Source organism: Haliaeetus albicilla, chromosome 10 (assembly GCF_947461875.1).
Source record: "Haliaeetus albicilla chromosome 10, bHalAlb1.1, whole genome shotgun sequence".
In the NCBI taxonomy this organism is placed as follows: Eukaryota; Metazoa; Chordata; class Aves; order Accipitriformes; family Accipitridae; genus Haliaeetus; species Haliaeetus albicilla.
The window spans coordinates 6,687,885-6,704,325 of NC_091492.1; the positions used below are offsets into that span (position 1 = coordinate 6,687,885).

A 16,441-nucleotide genomic window follows, 5' to 3' on the forward strand; every position below is an offset into this window, starting at 1 on the left:
TGTGGTTATGCACTCACAAATGTAAAAATGTTGGTGAGGAGACAGCAAACTGACATTTGTAGGCACTGACATACAACAAAGTCGCTGCAGAACAGGCCCTGTTTGTTTGCCAGCACAACCCCAAAGCCACAAGCGCAGAGGCAACAGCAGAAAATGCGGGTCTCTCAGCGTTGCCTGTATTTACATAAAGAAATTTCACTTCAGTTAAAACTTCCTTGGGAATACATGGGAGGGGGTATCTCTTCAGCTGAAGATGCTGTCTCAGCCTTATATAAATACCTGTAGAATTGCTCAAATAGTTCATTAGTAGCTTATGAGTTTGTGTGCTCGCATTCCTCTCTAGCTCTAATTGCAAGGATGTTGATTCGTACCGCATCCGACCGGAGCCGGCTAACAGATTCTCTGCTCTATTGCCCCATTAAATGAGGTGTTACTGTATTTGACTCAAGCTGAAGAGGATCCCTTCCCATTTAGTAAAGAGACCGGCTAGGGCTGACCTAGCTGGGGACAGATTTCCTTCCAAATCTCAGAGAAGTCCTCCTGAATATGAGATGTTAATTGTGGCAGGAATTAAGGATTAAACAGTCATGGCTTCAGGTTACTATTGGGAACTGAAATCAGGATTACAAAGGAAACTGGGCCATGCCCTCACAATGCTATTACCCCAGTTCTTGAATCTAAAAAACCTTAGAAACTCATCCTCAGTGACCAATAAAAACTAGTCTAAATTGTGCTTACTGAGGCCTGAGGAAAAGAGTCATAATTGTGCAGCCATAGTTTGGACACCTTTCAAAGCAGAAGATAACATCAAGGACAAGAGAGTGAAATTCGGCCCTGATTTATACCCTCTGCAACCTTTAGTAGTGCCAAAGCTCCAGCGTTGGCCGTACATCAGACCACAACCTCATCTCCTGCCCGGGAGAGACAGCCCCCACGCCAGAGGCCAGCCGCTCGCACCTCGAGTCACCGCGAAGAGACCGAAGACGCTGCAAAAACATTTTCCCTTGGGAAAATCAGTTGAAGTCCCTGTATAAATTCAGCCTCAAAGCTGGGGTAACCATTAACCTCACGGGCTGCATCCCCCGCCCCCCCCCATGGGCAGGTACAAGGCTGGATTCTGCTCCCCGGGGTGGGGTGGGGGGGGAGGCCAGGTCTACCTGCCCCATAGCACCTACTGAAGGGCTCAGCGTTAGGGTGATGCCCCCCCCCATTCAAGTTCTGGCAGGGGGATGCTCAGACGGGCTTAATATTTATGATGGTGCGAAACCCTGTACCTGACCCCAGAATACAAAGCCATAGAGATGAACGGGAAAAAAAAGAAATTCTGCGGTTGAAATTTATGACATGGTAGCACATACTTAATAACCAATTAAAGCCAAGATTTATTGGGAGCTAAATTACATTTGTATTATAAATAGAACTAGAATATACTGTTACAGAACAAAAGCAAAACATCTTAGCATTTAATATTGTAAAAGACAAAGTAAGCTAATGGACCCTAAATGTTAATGGGTGTAAAGATTTACACTTTAATTGCATTTTTAAGTCATCTTATTTTACAGTGCTCTTTTGTCTGTGTACATAGAAATCAACAATGTGCTGCAACATTATACTTAGTAGTGGCAAGACCGACTTAAGGAAATCTGTTATTATAGGCAAGATCAGTTTATTAGTTATAAATCCTCACAAACATTTTAATTGAAATGAGCAGTGGACTTTCACTGACCTTGGCTGTACGTATGTGAGACCTTCGTAGCAAATTAAGCTGGTGAAAAGTGTGTGTGTGTTTCGGAAGCCAAGAAGGGAGGGAGTGGTAACAAGACAATTTCTATTTGTAAAGCCAACAAATAAACCATATTCGATTTAAGAATTTGCTTTATGGCAGGGAAAAAAACCAACCCTAGCAAATGATGAAACATGAAATTACATTTGATGAAATTATCAAATAATAGTATTGTATTTATTAAAGTATTATCAGCTATAATCGAACTTTGGGACCATATCCGAGGTTGGCATTTTAGGACCTGCTTTCACAGCATATAGAAATGTTACAAACTTCCCAGAAACTGACTCCTGTGCTCGTAAAATTTCTCTTCCAGTTTGTGTTACCGCTTCAAGATTCATAAGCTGAGTTACAGTTATAGATGAATCTAACTCATATTACATTTGAAAAAATAAATGTGCACTAAAAGTAATTAAAGCATGTTGGTTCATGAATAATACACCATTTTACTACTATTTGCAGAGTATAATGAGACAAGCTACTAAATTGACAATGAATGCTCTATTATGGGATTGCCAACTGTTTTATAAGATATTGAACAGATTCATTTATTCTATCATCATGTGCATTATCAAGCTATTGCTTTTTAATAAATTAATTTCTCCTATGTCTCCAGAGCCTTACTTTGAAATCTGGCTGAAGGCATAAATGAAATTAATTTTGTGGTCTGAGTTTAACTACCAGTGCCGGGTGACTTGCAAATACCGCGTCGCAGTTGGCAGCCGCCGCAGAAGGGGATTTCTGCCGGGTGGCCACAGCAGCGGCGCGCTGGCCCCGGCGGAGGGGCTTAATTGCGACGGCGAAGGATGCCTTTTAATAGCCAGCTGACAGAAATAGTCGCCCCTGCAGGGTAGGGCTCTCTGACAGCTCTTGTTTATCAAGGGCTCTCCTTGCCAGTCATCCCCCCTTCCCCTGCCCTTCACCCCCACCCACTAACATGCTGTAAATTGACCCTTTAATTGTTTAGCAGCCTAAACCTGGTGACACCATTCATTGACTGTAAAGCAGCACTTAATCCCTGGTTGGGTGATAGTGTCATTAGGAAAGTAATGTGATTGCGGGGACGAATCTCCCATCTTGGCTGCGCGCTGTGTTGGAGGAGAGGATTAGCTGTGAGCCCTTGGCTTGGGCTGAAACAACACGTAACGTCCATACAGCCCCGATGCTGCAGAGCTATTTCGCTCGATGGTAAACAACTTCTAATTGCGGCTGTTGACAGGACTCACCGTGTTATAACTAACCTTGCTGCAATGTTATTATTTCTGAAGGGAGCCTTTCTCCATATTTTTAACAATAAGTCTGACAGGTGTCATATTAAAAACAGGGCTTAATTCTAATGCAGCTATTCCCACCCGCCCTTCCCGTTTCATTTTTGTGCCTCTGTAATGCATGAATTTCTCCTGCTCATAAAGATTAAAGGAACAGCTTTGCTGGAAGGAAAATACTTCTGGTTTGTTTGTAGTCCAGGTACATTCGTGATGGTCTCAGTACCGGCTCCTTTTCTCCTCTCTTCTCCAGCCACGCCGGCTCAATGCTGGGAGGGAAAGAGAGGGAGAGAAGTAAAGCCTTCCCTGGGATGAGAGGTAATTCAGGATCCATTGAAGCGAAATTTCAGGCTGCTTTTGAACTGTGACCCGCGGCCACCGGCCGGGCGCTCCGTGGGCTGCGCAGCCTGTGATGCATTGCTGACTGCTGTCCACCAGAGACCGAGCCCAGGCCAGCAGTTCACTTACAAGTTTACACTGGATTTAAGTCAAAATGCTAAAATGCTGGTGTTCAATCACTGCTAACTGTGTGCTCGGCAGACAGCTCCCAGCAGACTCTGTGCTTGTAAAATCCAATACGCCACATAAAGTAAGGGTTTATGGAGGTGCAAGGGGTTTAGAAGACATTTTTTTTCCCCCTTCCCTCCCGCTTGGTTTCTTGTGACACTGCTTTTCAGGCGCTGGGACGGCTTCGGCTGCATCCCGCACATAAACCAGGCGGCAGCGCTGCCCATGGAAAGGTGCTGCCCGTTTCCATAACCTTTCCCCATCTCTCCTGCCCTTCCTCTCAGGCCGCCTGCAAGACGCAAAGTCCATTCTAAGGCCATTAGTTATGTGTTGATGTGATGATCAGAGTTGGGACCGGCGTGGCTCCCACGCGCTCCCTTTCTCTCTCCTTCCTTTGCAAAAAGCTCGCACGTTTCACGCCCGCAAGCATCACACGTGTATCTCGGTCCCCACTAAGAACATTACAGAGCTGCTCAAACTGCTGCTGTTAAAGGCCTACGCCAGCTCAAGGAAAAGGGTGCCTGCTTTGCCAGGACGGATCGTGTAAATCCAATATACAAAAAGTCCCTAATTTAGACTGTGCTCCCATATCCGCGGGCTCTGCACCAGACCTGCATAAGGTTTCCATATGAACAATGCGCATGGTGCAGACTTCAGTCCCAAAGCGTTGGCTAATGTTCAGTTTTTATAACAGTTCTTTTAAAAGAGTGAAGATAACCAGGCAAAATAGTCTCACCAGGCATTTGGCAATCTGTTCTGTACCCCCTTAAGGTAGATGATTTTCTGGGACTCAAAAAAAATATATATTATTTCTTCCTCTCTTCTTTTTTTGCATAAGCAACTGCCCAGCAAATTGATAAGAGCCCTTTTTAATTAGATAGTGAAGTTGTATGGGTAATGTTCCATATAAAAGGTCTATAAAACACAGCAGAATTAATAAAATGACTGCTTCTCATTTAATTCAGGTCCTCCAAAGGGATCCGTATGTCTTGCTTTGGTCTGTTCGTAGTACTTCTCTCCACCACCCAGCCACGAATTGATTAAAATCACATTCCTCACTTAAAACTGGAGCCCAGTTGGTAAGAGATACTGGATAGTAATTAAGGTCTGTGCACAGACACATGAACCCCCATAAAAAAAAATACCAAAAGGAATCATTGTGCATCGCTTGGATTATATGCAAACACAGCTCATGTTGACAGCTACCTCTGGATGACTCCATCAGTACACACTTTATCTCCAGCTGTCCAAGTAATTTTCCCAGGATTTCGCCCCTCTTTTTCACTCCTCTCCACACAGATGGATTAGAGCAACAAACGGTTTACATGCTGCACATCATTAGCTATCCTCCCTCACTACCCAGCAGATAACAACTGGGCTCTATCATCAGGACATTCATAACACCTTGACACTTTTACAACTATGCTGTTCTCTGCCAGAGCAATCTTCTCTTTTAAAGCATGAAGCTAATTCACGAAACACCCATTGGAAAGTACTCTGCAAACGCAACAGGGGTGGGAGAGAAGAAAAAGCACAGCCCAGAAAAGGCATCTAGTAAATAACACAGTTAGCACTGTAAAAAAAAAAAAAAAAAAAAGTCAAGAGAAAAGCAGCACATTCTTTCTCTCCAAGATACCTCTCTATTTTCCCATTGCCTCCGTCCCACGGTGAAGGACATCAGCAAACAGTCGTGCATCTGTCTGCCGTATTTCAATGCTTCCACCACCGTGTCATCCAGGCACCTTTGGTGCCTGGCGTCAGCGCGGCTCTCTGCGATTGCAGGCTGAAGCAGGCGGACAGTTTGGCTGCGAGGGTCCCCGTCCGGGCGCTGTGCTCCTGGCGACGACTCGCCTTCTTCCCCTGGGGACGGGGACGGGTTTCGCTAAGGAACCTCTTTGCAAAGGGACCGGTTGAAGACGTCAGTCAGTAGTGATACTGCCCCGTATTACCAACAGCTATTCGGGTTTTCTTAAACTGCCTCCGGTCTCAGGGCATCTTGACTCTAAAAGATTTGTTAATAAAACAATGTATTCCCTGCGTAGGTTGGGATCCTGCTTCGGAGACGTGGGCTTACATTTAGAATAAAATACAAGCCTACATCAGCCACTGTGGATGGAAAGAAATACATTTTAGCAGCATTTTCCAAGCTTCTCAGCGTGCCCCCCTGCCGCCCCAACCATACATTTTAATGTATAGTACACGCTTGTTTAAAAAAGAAATACATAAGGAGAAAGAGTAATTACCGTAGCTTAAATTCAGCCTGATAAGAAGGGCTTGCACAGTCTGAGCAGCTGTTCCACTGCCATTCAGATTATGAAAATACAATCCTAGAGAACCTTGTCAAGATACATACAGAGCATGAAATGTATAGGCAATTTTTCCCCAGCCACATATAATGATCAATTCCAAAGCCACAAGTGATACCAAAGGACAAAATAAGATCTGTCTAGACTTTCTCACTTACAAGATATTGATCATTCCAATGGTAAACTGGTTAGTATAAGTGTGTTTGGCTTGAAAGGTCACGAGCTTAACACCTGACAAGGAGTTATTCAACCTTGATATAAGTCAAATTATTGCCGTGTTGCTGGAAGGACTTTCTCTAATAAAAATCCCTACCTGCTCTGAGAATATCTGAAATTTGTCTTCCAGATGTCAAAAGAAAAAGTGGGTTAAAAAAAAAAAAAAAAAAAAGTCAAGACTTGGCATGGGTTTCTGCTGGTTCACCTCAGTCTGATTTTGCAAGTAGAGGTCCCAGCAGTCAGTTACTTTCTGGGCAGACCACAGGCAACATCTGCTGCCCGGACAGCAGTGGAAGCTGTCACCGATTGAAGCGGCACCTCCATTCCCCCAAGAGCTTCTGCTGGCTCTTCATTCCCAGCAAGGGAGTTTGCTCGCTCACCTCCATGGACTTGCAGATCCAGGGCACCCATATAGAGGCAAAAAAAAAATATCACCATTAAAACGAGAAATGTTGACTTTGGAGGGAAAGCAGAGGGGAAAGGGTCAAGCAACACCCTTCAGCATGTGGGTGGGAAATGCTCTGTGGCATCATCGCCTTCCGACACCTCCCCTTCAGAAAGTCCCGTGGGGCTTGAGCGGTGCGTCAGAGAGACAGTCCTTACCCAGCCGCCTCCTTTTTTATGGGGATAACTAGCAAGTGCTTATTAGGACTATTAGGAGCTTGATGTAAGTTTGCTGGATCTTTTCCAAGAACTATAAATACCGGATCTATTTTGCTTTATTCAGTTCTTTTTGTTTTGCTGATATGATACTAGTTAAGGTTAATGGGGTTTGCTTTAATATTAGACACAGGATCACTTAACTACCTTTAATGAACACTGGAGTCAATGCATTGTGGAGTAATTCAAAGAGACATTGCCTCAGGTAAATCAACCGGAAAAATGTAAGCCAGTCAAATAAATAAATCTGACCGGCTGTAAATGTGCCAAATTTTACACCAAAATATATTTGAAAGCCAATGACTTAGGCACATCTAGGTTATTAAAATGGAGGGTTTGGAGTCTGTTGCTTTTCAATTGCTTTTTGGTTTTTAATGTCCCCTGCACATCCCTCCTGTCCTGAAACCAAGCTGAGAGTGCAAGAAAAATTATTTTCACAAGTGTTTCTAATAGAAGCAAATGCTCTGCAGCTTTGTGCCATTATTTTTTTATTTGGAATGAAAATGGTAAAAAAAAAAAAAAAAAGCTTTTTTATGCTGGCTATCTCAACACAGGAGAGAGAGACAAAGAGGAGTACAGAGAGGTGGAGAGGAAAAATGGAGAGAAAGAAAGAGAAGGAGAGGAAAAGAGAGAATGAAAGAAAGAGAGAAAAAGTAAGAAAGAAGGAAACAGAGAGCAAGTCATTTTATCTGAGTTGGAGAGAATTGTGACAGTGAAACTTTAGACAGGGTAATACACTAGTGTCAATAAATATTTATTAACCAGAAATAGGAACCAGAGGAACCCAACCAACTAGGTGAAGTTAGGGTGGTAACTTACTACATACTAATGCAAAACTATGCTAACATTAAAAATGCTTTTACCTCATAACACTGAAATAGTGAGCTGCGTACGGAGGAAAAACACCTCCCAGATATTCTTTGAAGGAAGGCAGGCAATCTCTTTAAGTACTGAATTCTCATAAAAGCATGCAATATTTCAGCAATAAGGAATGACAGGGTGTTCATTATTGGTTATTAATGTTTGCCTAAATGGAGCATAAGGCCCAGGCCTTTGGGGGAGTGCGGAGCTCCCAGCATTGCTTAATTACTGCCTCTTCTTAATCCAGCAATGCCAACTTCTGATGCAAAGCTCTGCTGTCATAGACTGGCCGTATTATTATATGAGAGTAATTCTGTTTGGCTGTGAAAAGGAAAAATAATGCATTTGTGAAGGCTGTTGCACAGGTAACAGAAGTTAATCAGTTTTTCTCCCCAGATAAACTCCAGACAATACAAGGAATTTGACTGTAACCATCACCTCAATTGGCAAACACTTTGACCCATGCCAGTAGATTTTAGACATTATACTATACCAGCATCTGGTCCATGCAGCACAGGCTGGACAAAACTTCTAGGAGAGAAGAAAGAGCTTTTTTTTCCCACAGCGCCCCCCGCTTTTTTTCTTTCTTTTTTTTTTTTTTTTTTTTTTTTTTTTTTTTTTTTTTTTTTTTTTACAAAAAGGCTGAAAAGAGATGTTGTTCTTTCTGGAATAGCCCCTTTTATTTCTTTATTCCACCAAATGTTTCCGTGCAGGAACAATCTCAGTAGGATGTGCTGGCCTTGGGGAAGGGGCTTGCTGCAGATAGTAGAGGAAGACAGGTGGGCAGGATTGCTTATTTACTGAAGGCTGTTGCTACACAGGTGATGCAGCAGGTATAAATAAGGCCATATATTCTTTACTGCTGCTTTAGGAAAGACTGTGGCATCAGGTAAGGAAGTGGCCGAGTAGGGAGCAGCTGAGGCTGCGCTTGAGCAGAAGCTTGAAGGATGCCAAGGGCTTTGGGGAAAGAAAACCCCACCTTATTTTCTCCGTATAAAGCCAGGTCAGCTAATTCACCTTAGATCTGAGGACAGTGGCTCCCAGGTTCCCCCGTTCACTCAGAAGAAATTTAATTTCACAGATTGAGACTTATAGATACTTAGAGTATTTATTTCAACCCTTATGCACAGAAGAGACTGACCACCACTTACCTGAGAAGAGCTCTCACTGAACTAGAATTAGCTGTAAACTCAAAAAAATAAAGAGTCAAATCAAATTGTAATATATGACTGTAAGGTATAGCTGTTACACCGCATTATCATAATTCCTTACATAAGCGTGGTGGGTTTTTTGATGGGAGGATGCTACGGCTACTTCTTCCAGGTGAATGCATGCCTTGGCTTTAACACCTATTCGACAACTAATCAAATGCATCATGATTGCAGACAAGAAAAATCACGGAAGGCAGACTGTTAGCAATAAATCATAAATAATAAGGGGATCAAATAAGCTTCTATTAACAATGTGTCCTTCTATTTATTTGTTTATATTCTGTCTACAGAAAATGTGATGCTGGACTGGGGATGGCTTAGGACAACCTTCTGGCGCGAAGACAGCTACAAAGCACAAAATACAAAAAATGAACTCAGAAAGAAACAAGAAAAAAACAGCGTTTTCTTGGCATCAACGAGAAGCTCTTTATTTTTCCTCAAGTTTTCTTTTCTAAAAAAAAAAAAAAAAATTGGAACTAAGACATTTGCAGAAATGAGACAAATTTTCTCTTCAGGTGACAATATTCAAGCAAGCATGTTGTTTTATTGAATTTAAACTGAAGGAAAAAAAGAGAGATTTGGAATGGGATACAGTATCAGGAGAACTGAGAAACTGTGAACTTTCAAAGAAAAAAACTCCTTAAAACTGTGAATTGAGAAATGGATGGAAATACCATTTAAACCCCTGATTACGCTCTGTGTGTTCTTAAGGAGACAACATCATCTTTGCTAACTCAACGGTATTTAGGGAATGGTTTACAACATATCTTTTATTATAATCTTTTAAGAAAAAATCAGAAATACTTAATTAGCTGTGACTTTACCATTTCTGTTCAGATGTCTTCTTGCACCTTCTTTTCTAGACAGCGCAGATGTATTTGCAGCCAGCAGTTAAGGGCAGGAAAGATTTCTTTCCTTAATTATCTTTTTATTTGCCACACCCAATAAAATCCTTGTAGGGAAAAAGAATCAACACAGCCACCATCTCCCAATCAATACCTAAAGCCTAACAGACAGTAATTATCAAAATAAAGAGGAAATCCCATATCGGGCTACGTACCTACCCATTAATCAAAACAACAGAAAATATCTGCAGCATGGCTTTTCTAAAATAAGACAAAAGATGCCTCCTTGGGTTACACTTTGAACAGGCTATAATCAAAAGAAAGAGAACCAAGACTAACTAAGCCCCAGGAAGCCGCATTGTCCCTTTAACCCGCAGTATTCCCCATTTCCCATTAGTACTTAACATTTTTCACTATGTTGTGACTGCTATTATTTCATTTAACACTGGTTAATCTGTATCTGAGGTATATGGAAACCCTCTAGATGATAAGATTGGACAGGTTCCAGCGTTGGCAGTTTTCAGCGTGCACACGCTCGTGTGTTTTGATCCTTCCAGGAGCTCCCTGTTATTTGGACTGCCTGCCAATTCGTTCTTGGATCAGCCTCTCGCTCAGCTCCCAGAGGGCCGCGGCCGTCGCTTCGCCCTGCGCCTCCTGCGACGGCAGGCAGCGGCAGCAGTTGTTGAAGTACATCCCGCCCAGGCCCTCCAGCTCCGCCGCCGTGGCGCAGTAGACAGTTGTGGCAGCTCCTTGTTGCTGGAATTAAAAAAAAAAAAAAAGAAAAAACCCTATATAACTAGACAGAGAGATGTTTTGTCGTTGTAATTTTGACTGCAGTCCTTTGAAGCTGTCTCTTACGAAAGCGTCGGTGAAGAGCATCGCGGCTGACGGGGTAACCCTGCTGAAACCCTGCTGAAGGTGCTGCCTGCTGGCCTCTTAGTTACAAGGCGCCCCAGCGAAGACTTTTTTTCTTTTCCTTTCCTCTCAGAGCAAAAGAAAAGAAAAAGACGATCCTGAACCACAGCCCCGGTCTCGGGTCTTTTGCCCCTTTTCAGGAAAAAACCTGGATCGGCGGCAGGGAGAGGCCGGCCTGATGCAGAGGGGCAAGGTCTGCCCAGGCGGTGTTTGAACCAGAATAGTTGAGCCAGGTTTAAAAGCAGCACCTCAAAACTCCCTGGTTTCCCTCTGCAACACAGAAAGCCCTTACCGTATATACCTTGGGTGCCCGCGCTTCCTAATCCTGACCAGCAATGCAGGCTGATGCAGGTATTTTGTTTGTTTGGGTTTCTCAAACCTCTTGTACAAAATTAACCTGGGCACTCCAATTAAGACCTATCATGTAAAGTGCAATCGGGATTGGTGCCAAACCTGCCCATACATCTTTGATCAACGGTTTCGCTGTGGCAGTTGTCACCGCTGCCTTGTAAGAATGTTTACCTGCTGCAGGCAGAGAGGGGTTCTGATTTTGCAGAGACGTAAGGCTTTCCAGTGGGGTTTTTTGTTCTGTAACAACCATTTCTCATGTCTTATAATGCTTTAAGAAATGGAGCGGGTAGATTAGAGGCTTTTGTGGATCAGGAGGGGCTTTTTCTTTTTCTAGCTTTTTCTTTGTCTTTTTCTTTTTCATACCAAGTCAACTTATGTTCAGACAGGAAGAACGGGTTTCTCTGAATTTCTCTAACAGAAACCTGGAGACCGAGGCCACAGGGTTGGGACAAGCACCGCGGCACCGAGGATGGGCTACTCTCTGGCACAGATTAAAAGCACAATGCCAGAATAGCTGTAAAGAGGGCAAGAAACTAGTTTGCTTTGTAACTATAATTAAAGATAATAGGTGAGAGCGCATAGCAAGACACAACACTAATTTTAAACCGATACAGTTTATCTGGCATCTTATGATTATTTACGTACATCTTAGTCCTTTCTGTGGTAACTAATTACAAGCTGATAGGAATCAGAATAAAGAGGCTGCCAAGTATGATTGAAAAAGTAAACGAAGAGAAATTAGATGTTGCCACATTAGGATAATTTAATGTGGAAAGAGAACAGGTTTCAATCTCTTGTGATTTTCCTCCAGTCCCTTTTTTTCTGGCCTTTCACTGTCACAGCCAAGGAAACTCAGGGTGCTGTTAGGGGGTCAACCTGCAGAAGACCTCTACTTTGCATTCTCATCCTTCAAGGGCAGCAAGCAGTCTAAAAAGCCCCAATTCTCCTTATTTGAGGCACCTCAATTTTGTAATGGCAAAGAAAAGCATATTTGTTTGCAAGACATGCATTTTTCTCAGAAGATGGGATTAAACTGATAATGATGACTCCACAGCTTAGAAATGATCTCCCATCACAAGGTAAAGCAAAACTGTCTGTATTAAGTATTTTGAAAGGCATATATTTATCAACAGACCAAAATATTTTTAAAGTTAGTATAATACATAGTAATCCTCTTACTAAACCAATATCTTTTTTAAAAAAGAGAAAGTATCTTAAAGGCGGTAGCAGAAATGGAAGAGAGTTCTACTAAAAATAATATTAATAGAGAACAATAAAATTCCTATGCTCATTTGAACTATCCTATAAAGCTCCACAGCACAGGTATGATCACTGTATTCAGCTGTTTAGAATGATTCAAAGCCCCTGAAGAGTATTATTAGGTTTTTGCAAGCAATTCAACTGGACTTTTATTAGAAAGGTAAAATTAAACTAAATTGCTCAATGCAGAGTGAGAGCCCTTAAGCTATTGCTGAAAAGCATCCGTCCAGCCAAGCTAAACTCAGGCTAGCTCTAATAGAATTCAGCTAATTCATAAAATGGAAGTTTATCAGAGCAGTTTAAAATCCAAACCAAACAATAATTTATCTTTTCAAATGAGTCAAATTTGATGACTTTTAAACAAAACTCTCAGCGGGCAGAAAAATGTCCCACAGTATAACAGCAGTGCTTTATACCTCGAACATTGACACAACCTAGATTCCAAAAGAAGAGAATAGTTTTCCCTGTGTGAGCATAGGATATTTACTTTAAGCGATAAAAGATTATGTGGCTGGAAGCCCAAAGCACTTTATCTTGCGATGCCTCCAGTGTTTCCCTGAGAACTGGATGTAAGCAATGTGCCATTTGCTTTTTGGCTGTGCATATCTTTACTTTCTAAATGTTTCAATCATGTTGGCTGTTTTGGAAGAAGTAAGTTCAATGGTTCTATCATTGAAAGAAAAGTACCTTTCTTATTACTTAAGAGAAATTCAGTCATATTTATCCCTTCGTTGACAGAGGGTAAAGCTTTAATATCTCAGAATAATGGACAACCATGAACTCATCAAGCCTAGGAGCTTCCTTCAGATGGCAAAACTACGAAACAGAAGGTAAAACCCAGATTCTCAAAGCCACTGAAGCATCTAATTGCCTCTGGTGAATGTGAGCTAGTTGCATTCAGACACTTGAGGATCTGCCTAAGTGACTTGCCCGAGGACAGGGTCCCACGAGTGTCACAGAATCACAGGAATCGAATCACACTTTGGGTTGGGAGGGATGTCAGGAGGTCTGTAGCCCAACTTCCCACCCAAAGCGGGACGCCTAGGAGCCCCATATACGCCGTGCTGAATGGGAAGGTCCTCAAGGGACAAATTCCGCCTTTGCATCTACGACTCAGATACCACAAACCTCCGGGAAGAGCCAGAGCTGAGGGTAACTGCAGAATGCCTGCACTGCCAGCCATGCCTAGCCAGGCTGAGAAACCGCTTAGTTTCTCAGTAAATATTGTTTATCCCTCATGAACACAGTCTTTTGAATGACATCTTTATGTGTTGGGCCTTATGACAGTTTAATAACAAGTTTTAATTTTTTGCTCATCAGCTTTCCTGTTCATATCATCAGCATACGACAGCAGAGGATGTTAGGGAATCTAATTAGTAAACAATTCCATACTGCTGATACAAGATGAAACATTCTTAAACCGATAAAAAGAGCACTTTAATCACTGTTGAATGACTTTCAATGCCAAGCGGTTTGTGCCATGTCAGAACATAATTTGAAGAAGATTAGAGTACTATATAAAAGAATTAATGTTAACAACTTCGTTAAAAAATGTCTTAAACAATGAGCCTGTCAGTTGTCACAGACTCTCCCTGATCTATTGTGATTAACGCCCCCCCCCCCCCCCCCAACAATTTCAACTGATAAACAATGCTAAAAGCGCTGGGCAACCTAAACTTTTTTTTTTTTTCCGTACGTCTGTCAGTTGTACAGGGTGCTAATCACCAGAGCTGGGGGTCAGCCTTCTTTAACCTGCAACAAAGGCAGCGGGTTGCAATGATGAATACACAGGATAAAGAATTTGTGAGAAGCCCAACTGAATCTTTAATCATGCCTCAATGCCATTTCCGATCCAGTCAAACATTTGAAAGCTGCTAGGCAAGCACCACGCTATCAATCTTTCTAGCGTACGTAAAATTACCCGGGAATCTTGTTTTGGATTAAGTTGAAGAGTGTCTTAGTAATAAGGGTTCATCATTCTCTTCCGCAAATCATTTGTCAGTTTTGTAATACAATCTTCAACTGCAGCAGGGTGGGATTTATACAGCAGTTGCTGTTTATTTATAGTTGAGGCTCAAAGATCTCAATTATCCATCCTTCCAAAATCCTTTGTTGAGATGAAAATACTAAGTAGCTACTAGTTCATAGGCATTTATTTCATAACTGCTAGCTGTCAATTTGTAACTGATGGCACTGAATACAAATTAATATTGAATATCTTAACAGTAAAAGAAAAGGGGTTCTTGAGATACACTGTACGGTAAAACCCTCATTAATATATGTAATGCATCCGTTAGTATTCTAAGATACCATTTATGTTCCTGATAAGAAAACATATTACACAGTTAATGTTTAGTTTTCAGATTTGTCTACTTTCAAGTGCATGTTTATTTTCTAAAATTAGATTCCTGTTCTGAAGCAAGTTTGCATACCAAGCATATAAATAATAGAAACAAAGCCATAACTTATCTGTATATTTATCAACTACAAATGAATAAGATCTACTCTAAACTCTGTTAAGGGCACGCAGACACCACTAAACATTGCCTGCCAGTGAGATGGGATCAGCTTCTTTGAAAAGAAGGGTTTTATTTTCTTATGAAAAATTAAGCATAAAGGCCAGTTATCTCGGTAGCCTGAGGTTAAGTTTAGCACCGTGCATTTTAAAAGATGGCCAGTGGAAAAAGGTGAATTCAAAATGACATGAGAGGCGGGTATTTGACAAGGGCCAGATTCAAAGCAAGCAGCTCAAGTGAAATTAAAAGGCAAGTGCTTCCTTAAAATTCTTCAGGCTTTTCCTGTTTTTCATCTCAGGACTATTAGACAAAGCCAACACATCCCTAACGCAAAAATACCAGATCCACACAACGGCACTGTGAATATACCATTTATAGTGGAGTACCTCATTACACAGCAGTGTGGAGATGAGGTAGTACGAACATACTCCAGATCATGAAACCAGTGGGGTCTCCCCTACCTTCTCTGTGCCTCTGAAAAGCACCCTGAAGAGTTCAAATCCGTTCTGCTGGAGAGGGAAAAGCTTTCCACCAGCTAGCTTCAGCAAGGGTTATTTCCTGATTTGATGTGAAATCTAAAATCTCCTTGGAATAACAAACAAAATGATACGGAGCCTATTCCCACAATGATCGGTTCCAAATTGTACAAACCAAACCCTAAAGTTACAGCTGCAGTTTTCCATTCCTCGAGCCTCATCTTCACCTGGTGTAAATCAGCACAGCTCCCTTGCTTTCTCAGAGGGTCCACAGATTTGCAGTCGCTGAGGATCTGCTCCGTTGCTTGTTGCGAGCCTGACGTTGATATTCAGGGCGAGCGGCTGCTGGGGCGCGCACCCATCCAGCTGGCCAAGCTGGGCACAGGCTGGCCACAGCGGGCTGGGGGGGCCACTGCTCCAGGTTGCGGCTCAGCACCCAAGCTTTGGCTTACCTCCTGGGAGAAAACTGCCCTCAGAATGGATTTTTTTCCTTTTGGGATTGCTAGCAACCCCCTGGCTGGGATTGTGGTGCAGAGTTTTCTCAAAATATACTTATTCCTTGCTCTGTAATGTTGAAATGTTTCAGCAGATGAGTTGAATTTGTAGATTTTCCCATCAAGCCCAAATCTTTGCAGGCAACGCGGAGCGCGATGACCTCCTCTAAAAAAAACGCTAGCAAGTCTAAAATCATCATGCCCTCACCCAACCTTCAGGGTTCCCCAGTATCTGAAGTGCTCTTAGGAGCAGTCTTAAGAGCTGTTTGGTGGTATCAGCCGCAGCTGAGGCCACTCTTAGCTGAGGGAGCTACTTCTCAACTCCAGGCGTTACTTTGCTCCGTTTCCTACCAGGGTAGCTCAGAGCTGTGAGAGACAGTCACTTTTCGTACAATGCAGTGAACAAGTTTTAGTCTCGCGTGTGAGAAGACAGGAGAACTGTTCAGTTCCTGCTGCAGTCCTCTTACTCAAAGCAATCCCAGATGCACAGTTATCTTATGAGTAACACTCAGAATATGTATGTATTAGTCTCCTGTAAAAATAGGAGAAAACACGATTCCCTGATTGCTTTTTCAGCAAGGAAATATGAAATTGAGACCTGCCTTTGCTATTTTGAGTGAGTATGATAAACTGAAATCATATCTGCAGCTAAAAAAATAAAACTCTGGAGCTGCCAAATATGATCTAAGAAACAAATCGGGCTCAGCTGACTTCAGGTCCCATCTCCACCTAAATGCCAGCAGGAAAACGTGACCTGAACTGACTCTGTAATTAC

General features: G+C 42.3%; 2 protein-coding genes across 3 annotated transcripts in view; one reads left to right on the plus strand and one right to left on the minus strand.

Annotated features, from left to right (window-relative positions):
• Window positions 1-10,440, plus strand: part of MAF (MAF bZIP transcription factor) — a 194,403-nt gene extending 183,963 nt beyond the window's left edge. The window contains exon 3 of the mRNA XM_069793405.1: window positions 9,100-10,440. The gene's annotated coding sequence lies outside the window, so the exon portion shown is untranslated. The remainder of the gene's footprint in view (window positions 1-9,099) is intronic.
• Window positions 9,334-16,441, minus strand: part of WWOX (WW domain containing oxidoreductase) — a 536,552-nt gene continuing 529,444 nt past the window's right edge. For both annotated transcript variants that reach the window (XM_069793395.1, XM_069793394.1), the window contains one exon: window positions 9,334-10,410. In XM_069793395.1, the coding sequence (XP_069649496.1) occupies window positions 10,222-10,410 (189 nt within the window). In that variant the 3' untranslated portion in view covers window positions 9,334-10,221. The remainder of the gene's footprint in view (window positions 10,411-16,441) is intronic.